The sequence below is a fragment of the Accipiter gentilis genome, chromosome 17 (assembly GCF_929443795.1).
Source record: "Accipiter gentilis chromosome 17, bAccGen1.1, whole genome shotgun sequence".
NCBI lineage: Eukaryota > Metazoa > Chordata > Aves > Accipitriformes > Accipitridae > Astur > Astur gentilis.
Window position 1 is genome coordinate 16,310,764 of NC_064896.1, and position 24,577 is coordinate 16,335,340.

The following is a 24,577-nucleotide window of genomic DNA, read 5'->3' on the forward strand; positions in this document are numbered from 1 at the left end:
ATGTTCCTGAAGACTAAAAAGGATCTTAAAGAAAGTGCTCTCAGCAAAGACTACATCCTCTTGTCACTCAAACCCTGCATAGTTTCAGCTAGGCATCCGTCCAAAAAGACATGGAATTATTCTATTTTTGTCTCCCAGTGCAAGTGGAAACACTTTTACAGATTTGTGGTGAGGATTTCAATTTTTGTAGTGGTCAGCTAGTAGAGGAACGTAATTAAAGACCCTCTTAGACATAAGACTGTCCACAAAGGAGGAACTGGATATATCTGGAGATAAATAACAATTCCATTACAATACGGTCTGATATAGATGCACACAGTCAAAACTTTCAACAAGGTTAAAAATCCAGATGTGGTTTACTGGAAGAAAGTTATTAAAAACTTTTTTTTTTTAAACAGCATTGTTGTCAGGAGTAGTGGAAAAACAACAACACATTTTCCACAAATGTAGGCTTATCTTTTTTAATGAAATCATTTTAGTAAAAAAAAAATTAATGGTATTACGTGGAAAGCTAAACATTTGTTTTACCACCCATGTTATGTCTGGTATGTTACTGTTTTTATTCAACACAGGTGTTTCCTTAGAAGCGCTTCACATTTTGCCTATTGCTGACCTATAAAATCAACTTTCTAAACCTCTGACTTTGTAAAGTATGAAAATACCTTGGAAATTATATGTTTTGCTTCTGCTGCATTTAATTTTTACTCTTATTATATCAATAAGAAAGTATGGTCATTTCCTGTGTACATTCAGTCTGAAAGCTGAAACTGAAACTCAGTGTACATCTTTACTGATCCCCTGAGCTCTCCAGATACAAGACTTTCCTCACAAAGGAAGCTTTTAGTTCAATTCCCCAAAACTCTGCCATCATCGAGGAGGCTGAACTTTTGTCCCTGCTGCCTTCTCCTCTCTGCTCCAACCTCCTCACCCACTGCGCCTTTCACGCTCGCTTGTTATTCTGCCCCATCAATCCCCCCTCGATGTCCTCCGTGGCTGCCCTTTTCCATTACGCACCGATTCGTCTTTTTAGCCCCCTTTGCGGCTCTAAGTCCCTGTCTCCTGGTCCTGCTCACCCAGTGAACGCCCTGCCCTGCCGGTCAGTCTTAGGGCTTCTCCGGCCACCGCTGCCTGCTGGGCTGCCTCCCGAGCTATTCCGAAGTGTAGAAAGCTCTCTCCTGAATCACTCCATGAAGTAAGCTGGTCCTGGCTGCCATCATCCCTCCGGTCAAAGCCTTCATCCACATGCACTGGAAGACATGAGTCAACCGCTCACTGTAAGTTGGAGGGCTGTGAGGAACAAACAGTACCTTTTTTAACAGAGAAGAAAAGAAGCACTCTCTGTCCCCCTGTTCCCTGGTTCTCCATACTTACACATTGCTTTTTTGCTCTAATGTTTCAAGTTCCCTTACAGTGTGAATGTCCTTGGGGTAGGAAAAATCTCTTACTACATTTTGAATTAGTCTCTAGTAAAACAGCATCCAGTCTTTTTCCACCGCTGGGCATTATCGCAAAGCAAGCAAGAAATAAGCTCTTTCTTTAACATCTTGCTACTTATTATCTTCTTTCTCAAATCATAGCTCTTGCGAGAAGTAGCTTCAACTGAATGAAGAGATTCATTTTCATTTTAGGGATGAAAAAGGGAGAGGAAAAAACCTCTGTGTAGATGGGTGCACATGGGAGATGGGTGCACACACGTTACCAGAAAAGACAACAGGCTATTAAAGCTTTGGCAGGACAAGAAACTTGCTTCCCTTTGAAACATCTCTGGCACTTTACGGTGCAGGCTTCCCGAACTAGGAACATGAGATGCTACCATCCCATCCTTTAATTCTCATGTTTTCTGAGAGTGGCCAAGACAAGGTGAAGGAGAAGAGCACGAGCTGGGGCGCAGGGGTGGGGGCCGAAGGAAGCCCTAACTGCTGAGGTGCAGCTCTGCTTAGATTACATTTGGGGAGGATTCTTTTTATAAAACTTGTCAGCCCCTTTCTTGCTGACGTAGGAGTTGAATTTCTCCATTTGACCCTTAGTTACAAGGATCCCTGGTAATTCTTTACCCCTTGCCCTTGCGACAGGTAGAGAAGCATTTTACCGCAGGTAGTGCCACGGCGGTACCCAGGAAACCATAAACTTTCTTCAGCATCATTTTTTTATTCAGAGTTTCTGAATAATGACAGCTTCACCCACTCCCAGGTCCTACAGGCTTGCCCATACCTGCTCTGCCTGGTACCTACTGATGGACTATTCCCATTTCTCTTCTCCCAAGGAGCCATTTGAGTCCTCCCTTTAGTTCAATCCCCTGGCACCCTCTCCCATAGTAAAACTGTGGCTGTTTTTACAGCTTGCTCCTTCCCGGGTGGCCTTTCTCGCCAGTCCTTCCGTGAGCGTGCTGGGCAGAGCAGCCTGGTCCTTGCACCCACCGCAGCTCCCTCTCGCAGCACCTCTGGAGCCTGGTGTGACTGGGGAGACGACTGCACCTTCCAAGCTGAGCCAACAGAGAGGGTTTGATTTTTCTTGCACCTGCCCAAATGAGGTGCCAGTTCGCCCAAAGGATGAACGGTGCCTTTAGGATGAACAAAATACTATGAGTTAGGGAGTTTGCCATTTACCAGGAGAAGACCTGTGTATTTATGTGCTCAGTGCAGCTCCCAAGTAATAAAGGACTCAGGGTGACAGAGTCTAGAAACCGAGGCTCTCAAACCGTATCTTCCTCACAACGGTGAACAGCCCGCCAGCATTTCGATGCCTTCTCTCTGCAGTGGACAACCCAAAACAGACAACCAGCACTGACGCAGATCGTTGTTAAACTCCACTGCCAGGACGTAATATTGAATACAACTCCCAATCTTTCTGATATCCAAAATTTAGGAAAATAGTCAAGGCTTTGCACATACGCAATTATTCATGCCTAATTAACATCACATTTCTTGCTGGCTGGCTATGGGCCACTATTACACCAGTACAACACTGACTTTTAAAATGGAGATACTTTATGGCACCTATTGCTTAACTGTCTTGTTCTAAAATTGCCTGGTCTCCAAAATTCATCCATTTTAAGGAGTTCCTGAGAGGCAAAAAGCTCTGGATTAAGATTACTCTTCCATTATTGGTCAGAGTGTTAATTTCCTTCCTGTGATACCAGGCTGCTTATCATTTTTGACAACACATTTAATTGCTGTTGCAACCCCCACAGATTTTTCATAGGTGCTGTCAAGATTATTTTAATTAAAATAATATCTATATAGATGTTAATGAAAACTGGGGAAAAAAATTCCAGCAGGAGTTTGTCATCTGCCACTCTTCATTAGGGGGTTCATAAGAACCCAAATTCCCACAGTCCCCACAACTCGTGGAGACCAAGTGGGAGCAGGAAAAGACCCTTGGGTGGCTTCCACAGAGCTACGGCTCCAGCTCACCCACTTTGCCATGCAGATCCAGAGCCCTTTCCACACAGTAACCGTCAGACAAAGTCCTCGTCATTTGGCTCATTCTTGTTATTCTCCTCAGAAATACTAGTGACCATGGGGCATATAAAATTTCCCTCATTATATCAAACGTTACTTTGATAGCGCCATAGGCATAACCTAGGATCACCTGCACTTTGTCAAAGATAAGACGATTTAGTATCAAGAAACACATTCCCTCTTACACGTTTTAAACACAACCAAATGATACTGCGTGTGGGAATCCATGCTTCCAACAGTAAATGCACTCAGACAGACACACCCACTACATTTTTTTAAAGCAATCTAGTCTCTGCTTTAAATAAATCCTGCATATAATTAGACAAATCGATATTTATTGAACAATATTTTTCTTTTTTCAGTTAGCAACCCTCACTTTGTACTAAACCATATCTCTGCAAACTGTTAATCTAGTAAATTACAGGCTTTCACTCAAACCAGCTCAGTTTGTTTCTATGCATGATTACAGTCCTCAAACTTTGCAGGCTGTTTCAGTAAAGCTTCTTGCAGTAACACTCATGAGTGTATAGCTCGCTCATTAGTAATTCTTCCTCCATTTTACATACGATTCACTCGCTGCTTGTGTATCTTTCTTTGCGTGTAGGTCACAACAGGCACATCAGTCACCTTCTGCAATGCAAAGCAATGCCTTTGGAGCCAGCTGGATATAACTTCAGGCTCCTCTTGTAGCTCAGTTACATGTTTTTTCCATGCTCTCACTTTCTGTCACATGATCAAATCACCACTACCAGTTGCTTTCTATTTGAAAAAATGGTCACCTCCCCAGATGACCCCCCTCTGTGCTGTGAATGCACACCCATACCCATTGAAGAGAATCTGCAAAGTCCGTATCTCTGTACAAGCAGCAGAACTAGCAAAGGTTGTTTTACTATAGATTTCCATGTTGTTTATTAGACTTCCGAGCCTCAGTTCCTTACCATGTCCCATATTACACCCGTTATGGCTCCCCTGCCTCCTTCTGACAGACCCCTCAAGCTCGTCTCCAGACCACAGTGACTGGCAGTTTCTGTAAAAGAGACCAGCTAATTCCTCACCTTTCCCTTAGTAGGAAACTACCTGGATGCTGATTTTGATAAAACTTGTAGGAACTTAGTATCTATGAGATGCTGGGATATTACAGACTTTCCTAGTTACATAGCTGTCAGACGTGTCCTACTCTACCCGTGAAGTGACCAGCCCAATGTGAGGATACCGAGTACGACTGACAAAAACTCATACTCCATTTTGGACAGCAGAGCTTTGAATGTTGTGGCATAATTTGCCACAGCTGGTTACAGGCTTACTACCATGTTACATACTGCTCATGTGAAAAACACGCAGTTGTTAAATAAACTATGTATTAGTACCAAAAAACCCCCTGGGAAACAAACTGGAAGAAATCCCTTATGAGGTCAACTTTTCTGCTCTTCAAGGGGAGACAGAAAACCAAGGGCCCACTGCAAATAAGGAAAAATCACTGGGCATAGCCAGTAGCAGAGATATTTGCATGGAAAATTTGGCCAAATGACTGGTTCACACTTCATCTGAACATGTGGTATTCCCCTTGTCCTGCCTGCAAGCATAAGCATTGTTCTGTTAGCGGGAACTTTTTTTTAATGTAAAGTTGCCAAACATAAATCAGCCTAGAATAGGAATAATAAGAGCAAGTTAGAAGATTAAAACTATGGGAACAAACTGAAACATACAACTTTTCCGTAGCTGTGATTTTCTGCGGGGATGCAGGGGATCCTTGTTCTCTCTCACTCACTCTCCATCGGAGTATTTGCTAGTAAAGGGACGGCATTGTCACCCGCTCTCAGACGCAGATTTGCTCATGCCTTTTTTGTGACTGTGATGATGCCTCAAAGCCTTTTCTATTAGCCTTTCCCATTATAAACCTTCTTTAGCTCGTAACAGTTCAGATGCTTTCTGCTGTAAGGATAAAGGAGCTCTTCACTCCTCACATACTGCAGTGATTCTGATTACTGGGAGGATATTTGAAATGTAATATTGTGAGGAGAGGTGTAATTATGTCTGTATTTGAATGGAACTATTCTAAGAGCCTTTGCAAAGGCAGACTTTCATGGCTGCTATAGGCCCTTGGGGTCAAGCAGTTCATTAGGAAATAATCAGGACCTGAAAATGGTCTGGTTGTTTTTTGGATGCTTGGCAAATTCCACCACCTTCTCAGGAATCTAGTATTAATTGTTCTCATTGTAAGCACTCAGACTGGTCAGTATGCACTGGCACCGATACCAGCACTCCTTAGCACTCCTAATGGTACCACCAACACGCTTTTTTTTCTTCCTGGCTACCGGATGTGGCTGCGTCCTGCAGCTGCATTCACACAACAAAAACCAGCCTTTCTGCTGAGCCTGGATTTCCTTTTTTCTCTTTCTCATTTCATCCAACGCAAATTAAATAGCATCCCAAATTCTCTTAAGATTAGGACACATTCCTTGCTCCGTACAGCTTACAGTCAGAACTGGCCTCCCAAAAACTTGGAAGGGGGAAGAAGCGGAATAATCTTCCCTCTTTGAATTTAAGGTTTGCATTTTAGCCCTTTGCAGTTGATCTCTTTCTATGTTACTTTTTATATATTCTCACTTATGTGCATTCTCAATCCCTGCTTAGTCTTGCCCCCCCAGTAATGGGACCATTGGCAATGCCTGCAGTAAGGCGCACACCGAAGTCTTTGCACGATTCCCACTTTAGATTGCCATCTTCTGACTAGGAAACATGTGCTTCCTTTCTCCTTTTCCGCTGCCTTCTCTGCCTTCTTCATGTATTCATTGCAGCAATTTAATAATGTAAAATGTGTTGTACAAGCACTGGAGAAAGCCACCGCTGTTAGCGGAAACGCAGCTTTTCATTTCTCAGACAGCCTGACCGACTCCAACAGCCCTGAGGAGAAGGCCAGGTCTCTGCGTGCTCTTCCCACCCGCACAAGCGCTGTGGCCCAAAACAGGGAGTTTAACAAGGGTTTTGCTGGGATAGCCCAAAGTCAGCTTTGCTGAAGAATCTTCCCATTTTGTCTTGCTTACGGTCACAGCACTCAGCCTGGCTCCCTCATCCTAGTAAGACCTGCTGGGTGCAGAGCTTGTTTGGAAACCTGGCCTGACGAGTGAGCAACCAGTTTTTAACCTCTTCTTTTTTGGAAATGTTACCAGTCAGACTTAAGCAGAGTATAACCCTCTCAACGTACGTCTCAAGGGAGGAATGGATCCAAATTTGGGCTTAAAACATCAAAGCCCCTTGGGAGCGCAGGCTGCAGGCAGCATCAGTCAAGCTGAGAGGAGTGCCAGTAATCTCAAGAGCCATTCGTGTGGGATTTCCACGAGTTTAAGTTACAGTCCTTTGGGAACACCTAACAGTGCACCCAAAGCAGCCTGGAAAAACGCTACATAACCTCTACCAAGGTCAGTTTTAATGCAGCAGTTGAACATCGTGGCTCTCAGTAACCACATCCAATCATGCAAAAATGCCAGAGCCACTGGAGTCCTTCCACAAAAACCGGGTAGTGACCACATTCAGATGTCTTCCATCAGAAGACAAAATTAAGGCCTTGCCATCCAAAAAAACAAGCTGAATGGCTGGGTGGCTCATGTGCAGAAACATCTGGACTGGATAGGGAATAACACACAGAAAACAGCCAGCAAAGTGTCAAAAGTTCAGAGAAGGAGTAACTAACCATCATCCTATTTCAGCTCTACAGACAAAGATATCACAAAAAATCAAGTCAAAAATTACAAGCCTGTCATGCAGGAGAAGTCACAAGTACATAACATTTTAGAATAAATGGTGTCCCAGTGAAACTCCCTATAAATTTTGATCTTTTAGAAGTGAAGATTGGAGAATAAAGTACCAAACCCCAGTACTGCAGACAGCTCCAGTCATCAGGCAGGAGGGAGAAGGCCTGTGACAGTGGCAAGATATAAATATGTATAATTTCAAAGAAACAACACTAGAACTTTTCCATGTCTCTGCCTAGCAACATGGTCTCACCAACACCAAACAGAGCTAGGAAAGGTGGTGTGCGCCTCTCCTATAGAAAATGCAAAGACAGCAGTCTTCTACCGCATGAAGTTAATAACGTAGTCAGTCAAAACCTGCATTTTTAGGACTAACCATGTACTAGTCTTCTGCAAATTAATATCTGGAAGAAAAATGCCTTTAAGCAAAGAGTCACATACTCTTGATAGCCATACGCTTAGATATGCAGTAGCAAAGCAAATAACCCTTTGGCTTCTTACAACAAAGTATCAGATTATTTTGCTAAACTTTATTCTAGGATTGCAAGGCATCCTAATAAGTTTTACTTTCCCTTTAATGAACAGGAAAAAAATTGTAATCAAATGTAAGTGATATTTTTTAAAAACATTGGAGGATTAAAAAATCAAATATTCTGTGACATTTGATGGTGAAGCAATATCTATACCTTGTTCTCGGGGAATTTTTAGTACAACTGCTCTTAAACACCATAAGAAGGAAGCCAGACATCTAAAATGGGATATCAGCTGAGTGAATTTAATCTGCATATTACTATATACTTGAATTTTATATTAATACAGTGCTAAAAAGGTATTATTTAAGATAAAAAGTCACATGCGGGGAAGCTTGAGAGTACTCCAGCTTTTCCTTGACTCATTATTACACAATTTAAAATGCTGCTCTCTCTTATATACTTATATTCTGTTTTGTCTACAGGGTTCTGCCTCATTGGGTACACAGTACAGATGGCACTCAATGAACAGTAGTTTATAACCTCTCAGCTCTCATGGCACCACGTGTTTCTCAAACCCTGTGGTATCACCCACTATTTCGCTCTTGGATTTTCTTACAGCACTCATCACTACCACATTCAAGCCCAGCACAAATCTGAAATGACAGCATGATTGTCCCTACCAGTGCTTCTCTGCCATGAGGGGATACCAACAATCAGAATTTTATGCAGCAATTTTGAATGTTTTATTGCTTCCACCGAAGTTTGTAATGGGGTTTCAAAGAAGAAACTTTCTTTCAGGAAGATGGGAGAATTTGGTTTCCAATTAATTCTATACAGGGGTTTCTTCCCCTGCCCCGTAATCTTTCCTCCAGGGCTGTAGACTGAAACACTGATTCACTCACCACCACTATCAGTAGGCTTCAGCAGAAACTCCCTCCCAGCACCATTCAAAAATAAACCTCCACATATTTTTTATTTGAAAGGCGACTTCAGTTTTATAGACACAGTTGGCCTCACGATTATAACTTTCTCCACCCCAGCTTCTCTGCCTGTGCTGGACATCCTCCTTTAACTTCTCCTCTCAGCACATTAACACATCACTGACCATTAATAAACCGTGACAGCAGTAGAACAACCATACCTCAAGATACCTACCGTTTTGATGAGGCTGTACAGTTCTTGAACTTCGAAATGCCAGCTGGAAAAATGCTTCACGGGCTAAAATTACGTTAATTGGTACACACCGGTTTTTGGAACCAGCTCTGTGTTGATGTATTCTGTGTTCCTGCATTTATCTGTCACATTTATTAGGAGGCATCATCAGATTTGAGCCAGCAAGCCTGAAGATGTGCTTCTCTTTAAAGATGTGTAGAAGTCCATTGCTTTTCAGCAAAGCCCTTGAACATACTTTTAATTTTATGTCCATGGCACTGGAGCATGCACCTAACTTTTTTTGGAATTAGAGGGACTATTTCTAGATGAGTAATGGACAGCTGCCAAACATGGTTGTTCCAATTCATTTATACAAGGTATTCATTTCTGCAGATGCCTACCTGGGAAAGCAGGCCAGGTGTACCCCACGGGCAGGGCTGTGCTGTATGCTGCTCTCCTCCTCAGGGGTGTTTATAGTAACTCTCTGCCTCATTCAGGACCCAATGAATAATTCAGAGGCATTTCATTACTCCACCAGTCCTGTTTTGTTTACCGGAATATCATCCATCTGGCTTCAGGCATAAAACCTGTAGAAAATGTAGCAGTTCCCAAAGGCTGGAGGGAATCTTTTCTTTGGTGCTGGAGCCCTACAGACTCACGGTACCTTTGATTTTCTGTTTGAGAGAGAAAGTCAACTGACCTGAGAAACTCGGCATAAACAAATGGATACGTACATCTTGTCTCCTTTACAGACTGTGGCAAAGTTCGGTTCTCTCATCGGATTACTTTGAAATGAAAACAAAACACACTGGAATTTGGGGAGGTCTTCCAAAAAGCAGCTCAGGATGCTCTGTTCCTCTCACACATTTAGGGTAAGCCCTGTGAACTCTATTCTCAAAATGCAAACAAAATAAGGCTTGGTCTATACCACAAAGTCTACCAGTATCCCTCTCACACAGGTATTATACGAGTAAACACATGGACCGTAACATAAAACACAGCAGGATTTCCCTATCACAGAAATACTGTGCAGGGGCAAAGAAAGGTTACAAAATATTTTGACCAGACTGGCTAGACAAGTGAAACTCTGAAGTCCACGGTTATTCCACTTGATAGCAATGCCCGTGAACACACCTTTCACTTTTTCCATTAAAAGAAGTATTAGTAGCTCTCTATTTTAATAGTTAATAATAGGAGCTCTTGCAGAACAAAAACTTAATACTAAACTATTCTGGATTAAAAATGGGAAGCATATATTAATATCTTCATTTAGATCAATAGCTCTACAAATAATAGATTTTCCTTTAGACTATCTGCAAAACTGATAAAAATCCTGGAAGATGTTTGTGCTTTTCAGTCACTTCTTTTCAGAAAGAGAAGAAAAGCAGTTTGAACTTGAGCAGCAAGAGCCATTTCATGCAAAAGCAACAGAAAGTTACTCTAAACGACTCACTCCGACCTCTCGATAACCGAGTTATACCGGAGACTTTCTGTGTCTCCTATGCCCTCTAGCTTTTAGAAGATGTATTTACCAATCACTCTCTTGAGCGCATTTATGTAGTTTTAATTTCTAAGCAGTCACTAAAAACTTGCTAAAACGGAAAGTGAAATGCCTCCCCCTCTCTTCTTCCCAGATACAATTTTTACCTGAGACTGAAACGAAGACATGAAAATGTTAGTCTAGATCCTCATTTACATTAAAGGCACTTCATACTTCTGTGGCAATATAAATAGGCCCTATAGGTACACATATCGATTTAGGGTCCTCCATGAGTGATGTAAAGAAGCTTCAGCTCACCTGAGAAATGCCACCTGAATTCCAGGAATTGGATATACTGATCTTGAGGAAAAAAAAGTGAGTTGTGAGACATATGGGATATTACTTCTTAGTCTGACTTAATTACAAAGTTAAATAAGGTCATTAAATGTTATACAGCAAAAAGCACCTTTATTTTCCAGTCAGTATGCTGGCAGCTGTACTTTGTGAGGCCCCATCAGGTTGAATTTCTGATTAGAGAGTAAAACCTGGCAGGGGGGAAATGTGCCCATTAAAAAAAGATAAGCCTGGTGTCCATAGCTAGAGATCCTGCAGCCTGCAGGAGAAAGGGGGTTTCTTGCACAGTTTAGGAGGGCTGATGGGCCATGACAGCTAAAGCTGGCTGGCTGTGAGAGACAACTCGGGTTAACTTTTATCTTGACATACCACCAAGAGCTCCTGAACCAGCAGTGCTTTTCACCTGCCAAATTACTAACATTTGTGAAAGTGGGGGCTTTACCTCAAATCCCACCTGCCGTATCATTAGAGTGGCACCAGTGGCAGCCTACAAAGCATAGCTTCTGCAAATGTTGCAAGGAATAGCCAGATAAGCAACAAAACTTTTGGTGAGGGGAAATACTGGTGATTACAGTGAGAGAAAAGTCTCGGGGATCCTGAGGCTATCTGGGCTGTTCTTCTTTCTGTGAGTGGGACACTGGCAACCTGTGCTACCAAGAGACGGGACACAGTGCCAAGGCTTTTAGTTACCAGTGCTGCAGCTATAGATGCTGATATTATAAGGTGGTATTCCATCATCTTTCTGAAAAGTCACTGGACTGACTGAAATATCAAGAGCTTCAGTGGCAAAGATGTTTCAGTTAGTTAAATACTAAACACATGTGGTTTTAAAATACACAGTTATAAAACCAGTGCTTCGACACCCAAGGAGCAAGATAACACATAGCTCTGCCACTGTCTAGTGGAAAAAATGCACAATACATTTTGTCTCTTCTGAGAACCTGAGTTAGGAAAGAGAAGCAAAAGGCAGCTTCACATAAAGCAAACAAAACTTTTTACATTGAAGTGTGTAACCTTCCCAGGAATATGCTTGAACTAGAAATAGCCAATGCATAAAGTTTATGAAAAACTCTTTGAGTCCACTGTCAATATGCATAAAATATTTCAAATGGCTTGGTCTCTGATCTGCTTATCTTTAAGTCTCTTAAATGAAAACTAAGACAGTTTTAATTCAAACTCTGCAACTCCAGCATTTGAAGGTCAGCTCTATTTCCTTTTTCCACTTCATTCTCTTCTTCTGTTACATTCAGAACACAAATCAATATTCATTTCAATAACTAATTTAACACTTATATAGTATCTTTAACTATAGAATGATAAAGAAGAATTTTCCAGCCTAGGAGGAAAGGACTGCGCTAACTAAGAGTAAAAACCTGCTTGGAAAATATACACACACTAAAAAACGTCACCAGCAGCATTGTCTTCTTAAGCCTCTGTAGGAGGACTGACATGCTAAAAAGCACCTTCAAGCTGCTGAGACTCTTCCATAGATAAAATGTGCCGGTCCACAGGAAAGTCACCACACTGGTACTGTCATCCTTCCCCACGATACACTTGCTTGGGATTCATTTGTGGTCACAGGCCGTTCCTAGCCACTAGTAATAATAACTGTGATGTTGTTCAATATAAAAACATGGTTATATCATGAGCTAAAAATGGAATTATAAACTATCTATGTAACTATTTTAGGAACATACGCTAATTAGAATAATTGGCTCCCTCCACAAGAGCCAGTGGAGACCTGTAACAGTCTTTCAAGCATGTCAGTAGAATAATGGGCAAAATAACGTGGCTGACATAATTAAATTGGACTGTCAAAGTGTTTTCAAAGCTACGAAGAAGCTCTAAAGACTCCAAACAGCCACAGGACGAAGTTCTTTCATGGAGCAGAAATGGCCTGAGAGGGAGCAAACAGAAAGTAGGCAAAATATCTAGTTTTCTAAGCAGCAAAAGAGACGTGTTCCTTATGACCATGGCAAAGCTATACAGGAAGACAGCTGGTGGTGCAACAAATACCGTCCGTGGGACCTGCCAGGATGGGGACGGTTGGGGTCCATGGGCTGTTTCCGTCAGCCCTGGGAGAGGAGGAGGAGGAGGAGGAGGAGGAGGCACCCTCCAGCGTGCCCAGCACCCTGGGCCACGGCTGCCGCGGGGGGACGGGAGCTGGTGAGAGGCAGCTAAGCAGCACGGAGCTCCGCTCCTCCCGCCATGACAGCGCTGGCGCCTCAGGAGACGCCAGGCCATGCAGTGCGGAGCGGCCTTTGCAGCCCTCTCTCCCGGCGGCCGAGAGGAAACACCTCGGCCGCGGGACAAGGCCGGGCCTCCAGCCCGGAGGAGCAGCAGGCACCGATGGCCCTCCCTTGGCCGAGGAGGGCCTGGGGTACAGCCTGCCCTCGTGGCACCTAGAGCAACCTGCCCTAAACCAACGTGCCAGCCCCTGGCACCGGGGACGTCCAGCCTTTCTGACCCGGCTGAGAGAGGAGATCGCCAGCAACACTTGGCTAGCGCTGAAGGAGACAAAACACCGCGTTAAGAAAAACAAGGCAACGCACCAAACCCACGAATCTGACCGTACTCTCCACCTTCCTATGCTCTAATGGGAACTGTGGCCTCTCAGGGAAATGCCTGGGGTGTCTGGCAGGCAGCTCACAAACACCGCTCCGTACTGCATCCAGCACTTCGGAATCACACAAATGGTTTAGTGTTTAAGGCCTTCATTGCTTCCTCTCCTTTGCTTCATCCCGAGGCAATTTCCTTTATAAAGCATAGCTCCTGGCATTTCAAGCACTTATGTTTGCTGGCAGTCTTGGGAACAGTTACTCAAGACAACCTTCGTAGGGGTTACTCAGGACCGTTACACCTACGTCTACCCTATATGACTGTCACCTGCAGAAGACCACACTCCTTGCCATGTAGTCTCCTCAGAGAAGCCTGGCTTGCAGACTCTCAAAGAGCAACTGGAAAATCAAATTGATTTCTTGCATATACGAAATGCACTGTACTTCTTGGACACTGAATAGATGAATTCAATGTCAAATTGCCTCGTGTGCCAATGTGACAAGATGCTATTAGGAAAAGCCATTGAAAAGAAGAAGAAATGTGACACAACACCAGAAGTAAATAGAAAAGCCAAACCAGCAAGAGTGTAATAATCTTTTGTGGACAGCAAATATGAGAGTCATGAAGTACCAAGTGGGACCTATGAGTATTTTCTCACACATTAGGTGGGGAAAAAAGCCTGCCCAGAGGTACACATTCAGACTTTTAAAGGCAACATTTGCTTTTGTGAAGGTGACACTAGCCAGTTAGCTGGGATCACACCTCAGCCCCAGCCAAAAGAGTAATTGGTGCAAACAAAAATTGTGATAAAGCCAAGAAGAGAAAGAAAAGAGAAAACGTTGCGATGATTCTTATTACTCCAAGGATGGATCGGAAATCTCCTAGAGAAGGTATGGCAATGTTTGGCATAATTAAGAAATGGGAAGTATTTACTCCCTGGAAAAAAAAAAGAAAAAAGAAGGTACTAATGCTCCTTGGACATTTTCTGCAGAAGAGAACAACTTTAAAAGGCATAAGGAGCATCCAAAGTAGAGGACAATACTATGCAGAACAGGGGAAAGATGTGGTGCCTTTTAGAATAGTAAAGAGGCAGCAGATGTATGCACCATGTGGACCCCTTCCAGCAGCCAGGGCAGGCTTCACCTGACTGTCGGAAGCAGTGAGCACGACCAGCTTGGAAGGAAGTTGCCAGCGCTCAACACGGGTGAAATCAGGCTTGAAATGCCCAGTTCGTCTCTAACAGGTATTCTGTTCTGAAATACTTCAGTCTAGAAAAATGCACAGACGGAAATTCTCCAGCATGTTTTAAACTCTTCACCTTGTAGAGATGTTCAATCTGCTAATTAGACATGACAATGCTGGATTAGATAACCAATACCAAAATTTACAACTGCCTGCTATAAGTTGCTTTTGGCAGTGTTCGGTGTCAGAAGCAATAGCATTAGCTCTGCTCCTTTCTCACGCTGCAGATGATGGAAGCTTTCAGGAAGATGAATTAAATTCCACTATCAGGAGAAAAAAGGGATCTAAATATCTGGAAAGAGCCACAGTGAAAGTCCACTTGGGTTATTTCAAAATGATGCTCTATCAATACATGCAGCGATGTCCTGGTACATGATCCTGAACCAAAAACTCAGTCGGATCTAGGAGCAGGAGCCCGCCTGCCCCGTGGCAAAAAGCGCACAGCCGAACAGCTCCCGCATCTCTCTTTTCGCAGCTGCAAAGGGCCATGGGGACACGTGTTGGTATTAGCTCCTCTGTTATCCACCACCTGGTCCCCACAGCAGCTGGCACACACCTGCCTGATAGCCCGTGGGGTGCCACAGCCCTGCATGGTGGCCCTGGGGGCCAGTGACACCCCCAGGAGCCCACACCACCCTCCTGCAAGTCCCCATCCCTGCAGCCCACTCCAGGAGGCGAGCAGGTGAGTTTGCCTCATGGCACCAGCCCAAGCGGGTGTCCCTGCTCACCCACCCCATGTCCAGCTGGAAGCTGAGACACAAGCAGGAGCAGGTGACACACCGAGAGGGACCCCCCTATGCCCTCGCTGTGCTTATTTACTGGCCACAAGATGGTGCTTTTTTACTTGCCATCAGCTCAGAGCGGAGGACTGGGCAAAATTCATAACCTTCCCTGGACCCACATGGTGCTCGTGTCCATATTTGTATTGGAAAACCAGACCACTAGAAAATAATCTGCAAAATTAAAGCCCCCCAAAATCTATAATGGCATGGAAACAGTCATAAGTTATCCTCAGATATTTCTTTCTCAGAAGCTTCTTCTCTCTTTGCCTTGACTTGCAGAGTACACCCCCAAAGCCTTCGCTTGCACACAGCTTCAAAAAACAACCTATTTGTTAAAGAAAACACACACTGGCAAGCATCTGGAAACATCAGAACCAAACTATAGGCAACGTGATATCGCCGTTGCAAACAAGAATACAAACACTCGTGCATGACTGATCTGTATTGTCTTGGCTGACGGAATACTAAGTAACTTGGGTTTGATACCACTCGCACATACTGCACCAACATTGTATTTTCTGCCAGCTTTCAGCATGCTTAGAATGGCAATGTAATTAAAATGGAAAGGTAAGTACATTAGAAACCATACTTTCCCTTATTAAATGCTAATTCCAAAATAGATTTTCTCCTGGGGTAGAACTTTGGGGTTTATTTAAGACCTGACAAGTTTGGGTAATACTATCAAGAACAGCACTTTTGAAAAATGGAAGCAATTTCTTCCACTTGTTCACAAAGTCCGTCAAAGCAGTTGACGAGCTTCTAGTGGCTCTGCTATTCCTTCTACCATGTTCACTGCCTTAAAAAAAAAAAAAATAAAATATTAGTGTTTATACCTCTAGTTTTGTCTTGTTTCAATAATAATCTGCTTCTCCTAAAGCTCTGAGCAACTGTGTTTTGTTGTGAAGGGTTTGTATCTCTTCACATCATGGAAAAGGATGTAAGGGTCCTCACCTTTTTACCTATTCGCCCTTGCTTTCATGGAGCTATGGCCCCTCTGTCCTTTACAGGCATATTTATTTGGTGAGTGTATTGCATTGCTGTGCAGATAGAGATCTTAATGAGAAAAGAGACAGAAGATACAACAGGAATACATCTTGAGATATGAAAGTAACTATTTCTTCCTAAGGAGAAAAAAAAACAAAAACAAAAACAAAAAACCAAGCAAAACAAAAAACACGTATCAAAAGTTTCACTCAACTTTCCTCCAACCAGGATAATGTAAAAGCCAGCACCAAGGTTACTAGAATCTGGTTTACATGTTAGGTGTGTGATTTGGTGTAGAATATTTGTCTGAGGAAATCCCTTAGGCAGACAGAAAAAATGCATAACTTTGTCAAACTGAAAAGAAGAACTAATAGTTTTTTAGAGGGGATGGACACTACAGCTGTCATACAATTACGGGAAGCAGCCTCGCATGTCTCTCAACAGAGAACGGCTGTAAATGGAAAAAACCAAACTGTCTGAGCATTCAGACTTCAAAGCCAGAAGGGGCCCATGAATGTTGCCTGGCTTCTTGTCAAATACGAATCATTAAACTACATGTATTCATGTATTCATCCCAATAACTGTGCTTAGGCATTTTATCTTGGAGAAGATTAATCTGTTGGGTGCTGTAGTAGGGAAAAAAAGAGGCAACCTGTCACCTGTGCCCAGAGACTCTGCAGCGACAAGGAAAGGTGCTGTTGAGGTAGCCAGGTGATCTCGGCATATAACCGCCACTTTGTGGAAAGGAAAATGGGGAATACCTGAAACCTGGTGAAGAACGCTTCCAGGCTCCAAAATTGGCAGCTAGGTCTAACCCAACCAGATCCTCATACGGAACCTGGACAGTGGCTCACCATACGGGCATAGTACACCCAGTTGTGGCCAATCTCCAATACTTCAGAGGAAAATGGAAAAAAGCACTAGACTATCTCTGGGCACCAGATTTGCAAGCCAAGTCTGAACATTCCTCCTTTGCCCCTTTAGGCACTGGAACTTTTCCCTCTAAATGGTTTACATCTTCTACAAGGTCTGCTTTAGACGCCGACTTACCAGGGCTGAAACGTTCCCCAAGGAGTAAAACCATAGCCACGAATAAGCATGGTATAGGAGCGTCGTCCCTGGACAGCCTTACTGGCTATGTCTACATCTGGTTGACCATGCTTCTCTTTTTGTTATTACACCTGCAGCAGAGACAGACAGAGATATCATGAGAGCCTTAACCTCTACTTTGCTTGACGAGGTGATCTTCATCTGAACTGCTGAAGCAGATCTTAGAGTCCAGCTGTGGCGCACAAAACAAATCTAAACAAATATCTGACTCAGCGACTAAACTGAAACAGCAGCAGCTTTGAGAAGGAAGTTGGCAGCATCACTTAGAAGTCCATGGATTTCTTCCAGCTACCCTCTTCTCCACTCACTCTAATTATTTATCCCTGATCCCTAAATAGACTTTGTTTCAGGATTGCTTAAAAGAAACGTACATTTCCGTAGCTCCTTTTTTCTCTCCCTTTCTAATTCACTTTTTCGACCTTAGACAAAAATCTACAAAGCATGTTAGGCCATTTCATCTGAACTACATCCTGTATAAAAACATTTAGTCTTAACCCACAGATGATGAAGTTTGTGTCTATGGCTTCATTAAATCTAACTGTGGCTTCTTTTTACTTTTCTAGCAGAAGTCTCACTAAGTGGTGCCTTTTTGAGCTACTGCTTTACGACTATATATATAAAGGCAGCTATTCTTCCTGTTCTGAACTTTTGACTCAAATCCTAGTATTTATCGTTAATAAAGCTGTAGCAGATCAATGGGCCATCTGATCTGCAATGATGTTGGGCTAGTGCCAAATGTTTCCTGAAGTGTGTTCAAATGAAAAATCAGTTTCTCAATCCAAGTGTATCTAAAATACTTTTTTTTTTAATTTTGCGTAAATTCACAAATGATACAATATTGAAGTGTTTGGGTTTTGTTTTTTTTTTTTTAAACATACTGTACAATCAGGTTAGTTAAGTGTTTTACATCAAGGCACAGCACACCGTATAATACACATATGCCTTGCCAGGCAGCTGTTTAGTATAATCCCCAGGTTTTGGCAGTAGTGCCAGGATTAAGTAGCATGGATCACATATAAGCTGGAAGATAAATAAATAATAGATGCTGTCACATTTTATTTGAAATAGAGTTGCATATAAAAAGAATATACAATAATTTAACTTTAATAACTAGATTCTCTTGTACTTTACATAACAGAAGTGTTTTCATTCGTATTAAATAAGACATTTTCAATATTAGGATGCAAAGTTAATCTTCTTTTTGGCTGTCTTGCTTTACGGAGAAGAGTTGCTTTCGTTAGAAATTGAAGTTGAACTTTCAGTCTCATGGCAATCTGAAAGAAATGAACCCAGAGTTACCGATATGTTGATAATGAAGCATTACTGGTAACATCAGCAAATAGTTCCAACCAAACTGTTGCATTTAGATGACTAGCACTGCAGTGCATTAACTAAGCAGAACATCTAGAAAAGCTCTTCTTCACAGTCCAAATGTGCTACTGGTATATTTGTAACATCTTTTTTTTATACTGTTACTTGCTCTGCTTTCTCAGAGATTATCACCGTAGGTCTGTTACTCATCCAGCCAAACTAAAATTCTGATAATGCCACAGGTTGCCTGCATTGCAGATTCAGTTTATCGCAATGTATTTACCATATTCACATTATCATTCAAGCTTTTTTATATTTGAATGCTTCTTCTTCGCCTGCCGAAGGCCTTGGATCCCACGTTGGTTGGTACGAAGTTGTTCTTGCCCACTGCTCCTGACCTGCTCAGAAAGTCTGCCAGACGATGGGTCACACAGGTCGCTGTGTTGCATGCCCTCTTCTGTGCTGTTACGCTGCTTTTCAAGAGGAAAATAAAGAGTTAGTTCCTGAAGTACCCGCCCTGCAGACAATGAAATGTCAGTAAGGGATGCTACGCCTTAGAAAGATTTTTCAGTAGAAGTAGGCTTGCTGCGCAGCCAGCATTTGCAACTTTTGCGTGCACAGCTTACACGCTCTAAAAGATGAGTCTTTATGTTTTTCTAAGCGTCAGTCTCAGTTTACAAAAGGTGGCTGAGCCCTTCCTTTCTTGGGCGACTGGACTGAAGACTGAGCCAAGCCAGATTTTCGGCAACACCCGAGCCGTTGCCTGCCTCCAGCAAGTCATTATCACCACCAGAGAGGTGTCGAGGAGGTCCAGGTCTGGAGCGTTTACCCAATCCCCACGTCCTCCAAAAGCTGAGATCTGCGTTTTGTTGGCAGTGCCGCTGAAGGACAGTAGCAGACACTGCTCTTCAGCTTCTCACTTCAACACCTACGCTCCACGGCGCCCAGAAAACACAAGAAATCCTAGCATCACTGACGACAACGGGAGATTTGTCAGTGACTGCGGTAGGGCTGTACCTGCACAGCAGCTCACCGGTTGCTTTCAGAGCTGAACCACACATAAACGTGCTGCTTCCACGTATTTAATGGGAATGTGGGAACCCCTCTTTCCTGGGGTTAGACCTCTGTCTACTACAGCACTTCACCACGGGAACAGTTCACAGAGTTCAGTGGGATTAGTTCTGTGCTCAGAGTTCAGCCTACAGCTAAGAGTTTTGCTAGATGGGGACTTCAAGGCACGCGCATTCACACAGTCCTCGCTTGAAGAATTTTCCACTAAAGCAATGACTTTTTCTTGCAGTAGGAGGTATTTTTGCTCAGATAATACTAATAAACTGTCTTGTAATAATGCTTAACAATGAATACTGTTCATGACACCAATGTCAATTTTTTGGAACAGGCCTCTGGCTACAAGATAGATGCAGTGCTGCAACAGAAAAACTGGAAAGAAATCTGGTTTTGTCCCTTAATTTAAAATTCACCCACATTATATTGTCTTGAATTAATAAAAATATTTTAAAGGTACCCGAGTTTTAAATATACTAGTGTAAAGCAAGAAGGAAAAAGGAATAGAACATGAAATTCTTACCTGCAAGTGTTCAGTACCCAGTTTTAAACAGGATTACATTTCTAGTTTGTTTGAACAAATCTGTATGAGCCTTTCCTGATTCCTTTGCTTCTCAGGACCCTTACTAACAGGATTGCACGTATGCCTGATGACACCAGTACATATGACCGTATGCATATAATTTCAATTTCTAAGTTCTCCTTCAACTTGTCTAGAAATTAGTGGCATTGCCTCTCCTGAGCATTAAGACAACTTGTAAAATTTTGCTAGCCTTACCTACAAATCTCACATTCTAAAACAAGTTATTAAACCAAGCAGATCTAATCCTTATAGAAAAATAGGTTTATTGAACAAGTGCACGGGCAAGCACAAAAGAAGAGTCTACTTGTACATTTAGCAGCCAGAAATGAAGAGCCTTGTTTAGAATTTTTTTTTTAATCAGGGTCTAAGGAAATCGCTTGAAATGTCAAGGCAGTGCTGTTCATTTTTTTTTTTTTTTTCCCTAGCTTGGTATGCATGTTATGTTCTCTGTCTTCCTAACATTAGGTCCATCTCAAACATTCTCTGTCGAAAACAGAATCAAAAGAACATAGCAAAGTTAGCAATCAAAGTTAGATCCACATGCATCAGGTTAAAAAAGGGAGAAGGGGAGAAATAAGCATGTCTAGTTGTTTCCTAGGGGTTCCCCATAGTTTGCATAGCGTTCGTGTTCCAGGTCACTCAGCACATTTCGTTTCTTGCCAGGAGTTCCAGCCCCGACGTCAGTGCGAGGGTAAGTTTGCAATTTGTGCAATTCTTGAGACAGTTTGCCCAGCACACAAGTACTCAGACTGGCACAGCGTTTGGAAATAGGTCTATCCAGGCTGCAGGGAGGAAAAAAAACATGCCCAAAGGGAGAATAATCTCAAACATGCATGTTCATGCATTTCTTCCCTAGATAAATATCTACAGTTAGGAAACTAAAAAAAAAAAAAAAAAACAACAACCAAACAAAAAAAAACACCAACAAAAAACCCCAAACAAATTAAAAAACCCCAAAACAACCAAAACCCCAAACCCTCCACATCACATTCCATGCAAGGAAAGTTCATACAAAAAACGGTATTTTTCAATGAATTCGACTTTGTTGAAAAGCAAGTTCATTAGCCTTTTGGATGCTCGTAGTCAGAAGTCAGGAAGTTTTACTTCCCATCTATTCAGCATGCTGTTCAGTCTCTCATACATCACCACCATGCTTTGCAATACAAATCCTGTTAGGATAAAGCAAATGCTTTTGCATGCCTTTGGTCTACGGGGGAGAGCGGCGCTGCACTGCGTGCGTTAGGGGAACGCGTCCCCTCTGCCGGGGACTTCCCATGCCTTACAACAGCATGCACTTTCACGACAGAGAATCCAAGAGCGACTGAATGGTCCCTAACACTCCCGCTAGGAAGACATACCTTGTGCTGACATATTTTAACATAACCCCCTCATTCAAGCTCAAATCGCCCTCCTCTTTCAGTCGTAAAAGACAGATAGAAGCAGGTTAACTAGGTGGAAACCATTCTCCCGATACCAACATTAGCATGTCTCGGCAGTTTCATTCTCTACCAGTTAGGTGACCACAGTCAGTAACCCCAGAAAAGAAAAAAGCCTTGACCTGCAGAGGGTCTGCTCAGATGGCTTTTGCTAAATACCAAGCACATAACAGTTCCCCCATCGCCCTTCTCCTGCCCCAGGACTGCAGTCCTTACCTGTTCCCCTCAGAAGCTTGCTCCAGCTCTTCTGCTGTCATCTGTATGAACTCTTTCACCAGCGCATTTAATAACCTCCGAGCTTCGTAATCACTGAGCGTCACTCGATCTGTTATGGACTCCAAGCCAGGTCTAAGCAGAGGCAAGCAAAACAGGATGAATAAAACCCCGACTGCTGCAGAGAGCCACGCACAGGAGAGAGGGGTTTGTCAGGCATTACGGCATGTCATTGACAGTGTCTTTCACTGGTGTGAATATGTAAGCCATCCTCACGCACAGCATTAGGCATTTTACATATACGTAATAAGAAGCCACCGTGTCGAAAACAGCATCAAAAGAACGCACCTTTCTCATTCAGTGTAGTCTCTTGCCCTCCTAGACCTCTAAAGAATATTAAGTATTTTCATGCCATTCAGATACAGCACTCGGCAACAGGACCAGCTCCTTACCTGACTGGGGCTGCCTGGAAGCTATCCATCTGGCACACAACCAAGGCATAAACAGCAAGGAAAGATGAAATCTTCAGCATAACCATGATTTCCTCTCTACAACAAAGAGGTACATCAAGCAATGGCTGTTTTCCAACCCTCTCAATCCTGTAAGTTCTGCTAAAGAGGTCACAGTTTCCTGGCCACAAGTAGCACAAATACTAACAGCTTTTTTTTTTTTTGTTTTGTTTTGTTTTTTGTGGTTTTTTTTTAATATTACCTTTCCATTTCTTCTGATTATTGCTATTGTGCTTTGGTTTTCTCAGAATCTTAAGATAACTTAGCACTATTACAAGGGATAAAAATGCAGCTTTTCAGAGCTGCAGCTCTGTACAGCTATCTGCATCCAACTTAACGCAAACTTTCCCTCCAACTGGCAGAAAACACGTTCTTCTGACTGACCGATGCGTACAATGTCATAGTCGGTGTGTCCGACACAAACAGCACAGTTACGGGATACGAGTCACGAGAAAAAACAATAAGTGGTTAGCGTTTAATATTTTTAAGAATGAAGTGCCACTGTTGGCACTTTACCTGAAACTGCTTGCTTCTCGGCAGTTAGCACACTAATATCCTAGTTGAGATGCCACTGTAAGAACTAATCAGTTAAATGTCAATAAATATCTCTACTCTGAAAGCAGAAGAAGGTTAAGTTAAAAATTAGTCGTAGCAACAAAACCTCTAAAAAAGCCCAACCCTGTGACTGAAGATACCTGCTTTGAGATGCACCTCTCGCTCTCAACGCATCAGTGTCTTAGACCCAGAGGGGCACGTCCTCCACTACCACGCCAGCTCCGGTTTTGCTAGCTCCCAGTTCTCGGTGCGCCTCGCCGGAACGACGAGGCACCTGCCAAAGGACGGCCGCTTCCCCGCGGCTGCCCGGACCGTGCCCGGCACCGGGCAGGGCTTTGCGCCGAGAGCCCTCCTGCGTGCCTGGACGGACGGCCCGCGGCGGGCGGGCGTGGGAAAGGAAGCGAGAGACGGAGGACTAACTTTCTCGCCCCCCTCCCCGGCTGGCTCCCTCGCACACGCGTGTGCCCGCCCGTGCACACGCCCACGACCGAAGGCATTACGGCCCCCTGCCTGCCGCGCCCCGGGGGAGAAACGGGACTCGGGCGACCCGCCGCGGGGGGCGGCGCGGTGCTTGCGGTGCTGCTTACCGGCGGCGCGGAGCGGCGTGGCGCGGAGCGGCGCGGAGGAGGATGCCGGTGTCGCCGCCGACCCGCGGTACCACGCACCGCCCGCCGGCTCCCCTTTATACCTGCCGCCGCGGCAGCCTGCGTGGGCGCCCGCGCGGGCCCGCCAGCCAATCACCGCCTCGGCCGCTCGACGAGGCCCGCTCCGCCATTGGGCGCCAAAGCCCGGCTCGGCGGTGACGTCATGCCCCGCTCCGTGAGCGTCCCATTCACAAAAAAATCCGGCGGGGGGCGAGGCGCCGCCGGGGGCACTGCGGGAGGGAGGGAGGGAGGGAGGGAGGGGGCGGCCATTCACGCCGCGCGGCCCAGCCCGGCCCCGCTCCCCCGCGGGACCGCTCACGCGTGGCGACCTCTGCAGCAGAGGGACCGCATTGCAGAGCGGGGCCGCTCCCTCCCCGGGATTCCCCCCCCCCAGGGCCGCCCGCCCTCCCCGCAGCCGCCGCGGCTTCAGCGGGGAGCCCGGTTGTAGCCAGCCGCCCTCCCGGCGCCCCGACGGCAGCTCCGGCCGGCCGGGCGGGGGCCGGGGCCGGGGCCGGGGCCGGGGGACAGGGTGCGCGGCGGCGGGGCAGGGGCAGCGCTGACCCCTGCCCCAAGGGTGCGGCCCCGGAGCCCCTCGCTTCCCCGGCAGGGGAGGGGGGGGGCGCTTGCGGCCGGCGCCCCGGAGCGAGGGACCCTCGGCACCTGCGAGCAGCCCCGCGGCGGCAGCGAGCTGCTCTCCGCGCCGGGCGGCCGCACCGCCTCCCCCGGGACGGGTCCGCGGCGTAACTCCGCGCCCCGGGAGGAAACCATCATCCTCGCCATCGCCATCCTCATCATCACCACACACCTCTAGGGGCAGGTGCGGCGCCTCTCCCTGCGCGGAAGAGGCAGCGGGGAAGGAGGGGGGCCGCCTCCCGCCGGCGGGGATTACCGGGCAGCTGCCCGCCGCCCCAT

The 24,577-nt window shown here is 44.7% G+C and overlaps 1 protein-coding gene across 3 annotated transcripts; it reads right to left on the reverse strand.

The window, feature by feature from the left end:
- Positions 1-18,514: 18,514 nt before the first annotated feature.
- CALCB (calcitonin related polypeptide beta) lies at positions 18,515-22,500 on the reverse strand. 3 transcript variants are annotated; one of them, XM_049819872.1, is made up of 4 exons: positions 22,410-22,500; positions 21,961-22,092; positions 18,944-19,130; positions 18,515-18,623 (listed from the first exon to the last, which is right to left on the reverse strand). In XM_049819872.1, exons 1-3 carry the CDS (start codon positions 22,493-22,495, stop codon positions 18,971-18,973), a joined length of 378 nt encoding a protein of 125 aa, XP_049675829.1. In that variant the 5' UTR covers positions 22,496-22,500; the 3' UTR covers positions 18,515-18,623; positions 18,944-18,970. The 3 variants fall into 3 exon arrangements, with proteins under 3 accessions (XP_049675829.1, XP_049675828.1, XP_049675827.1); XM_049819871.1 differs by having other exon boundaries at positions 18,944-19,133; XM_049819870.1 differs by lacking the exons at positions 18,515-18,623; positions 18,944-19,130 and adding an exon at positions 20,635-21,090.
- Between the last annotated feature and the right edge of the window lie 2,077 nt (positions 22,501-24,577).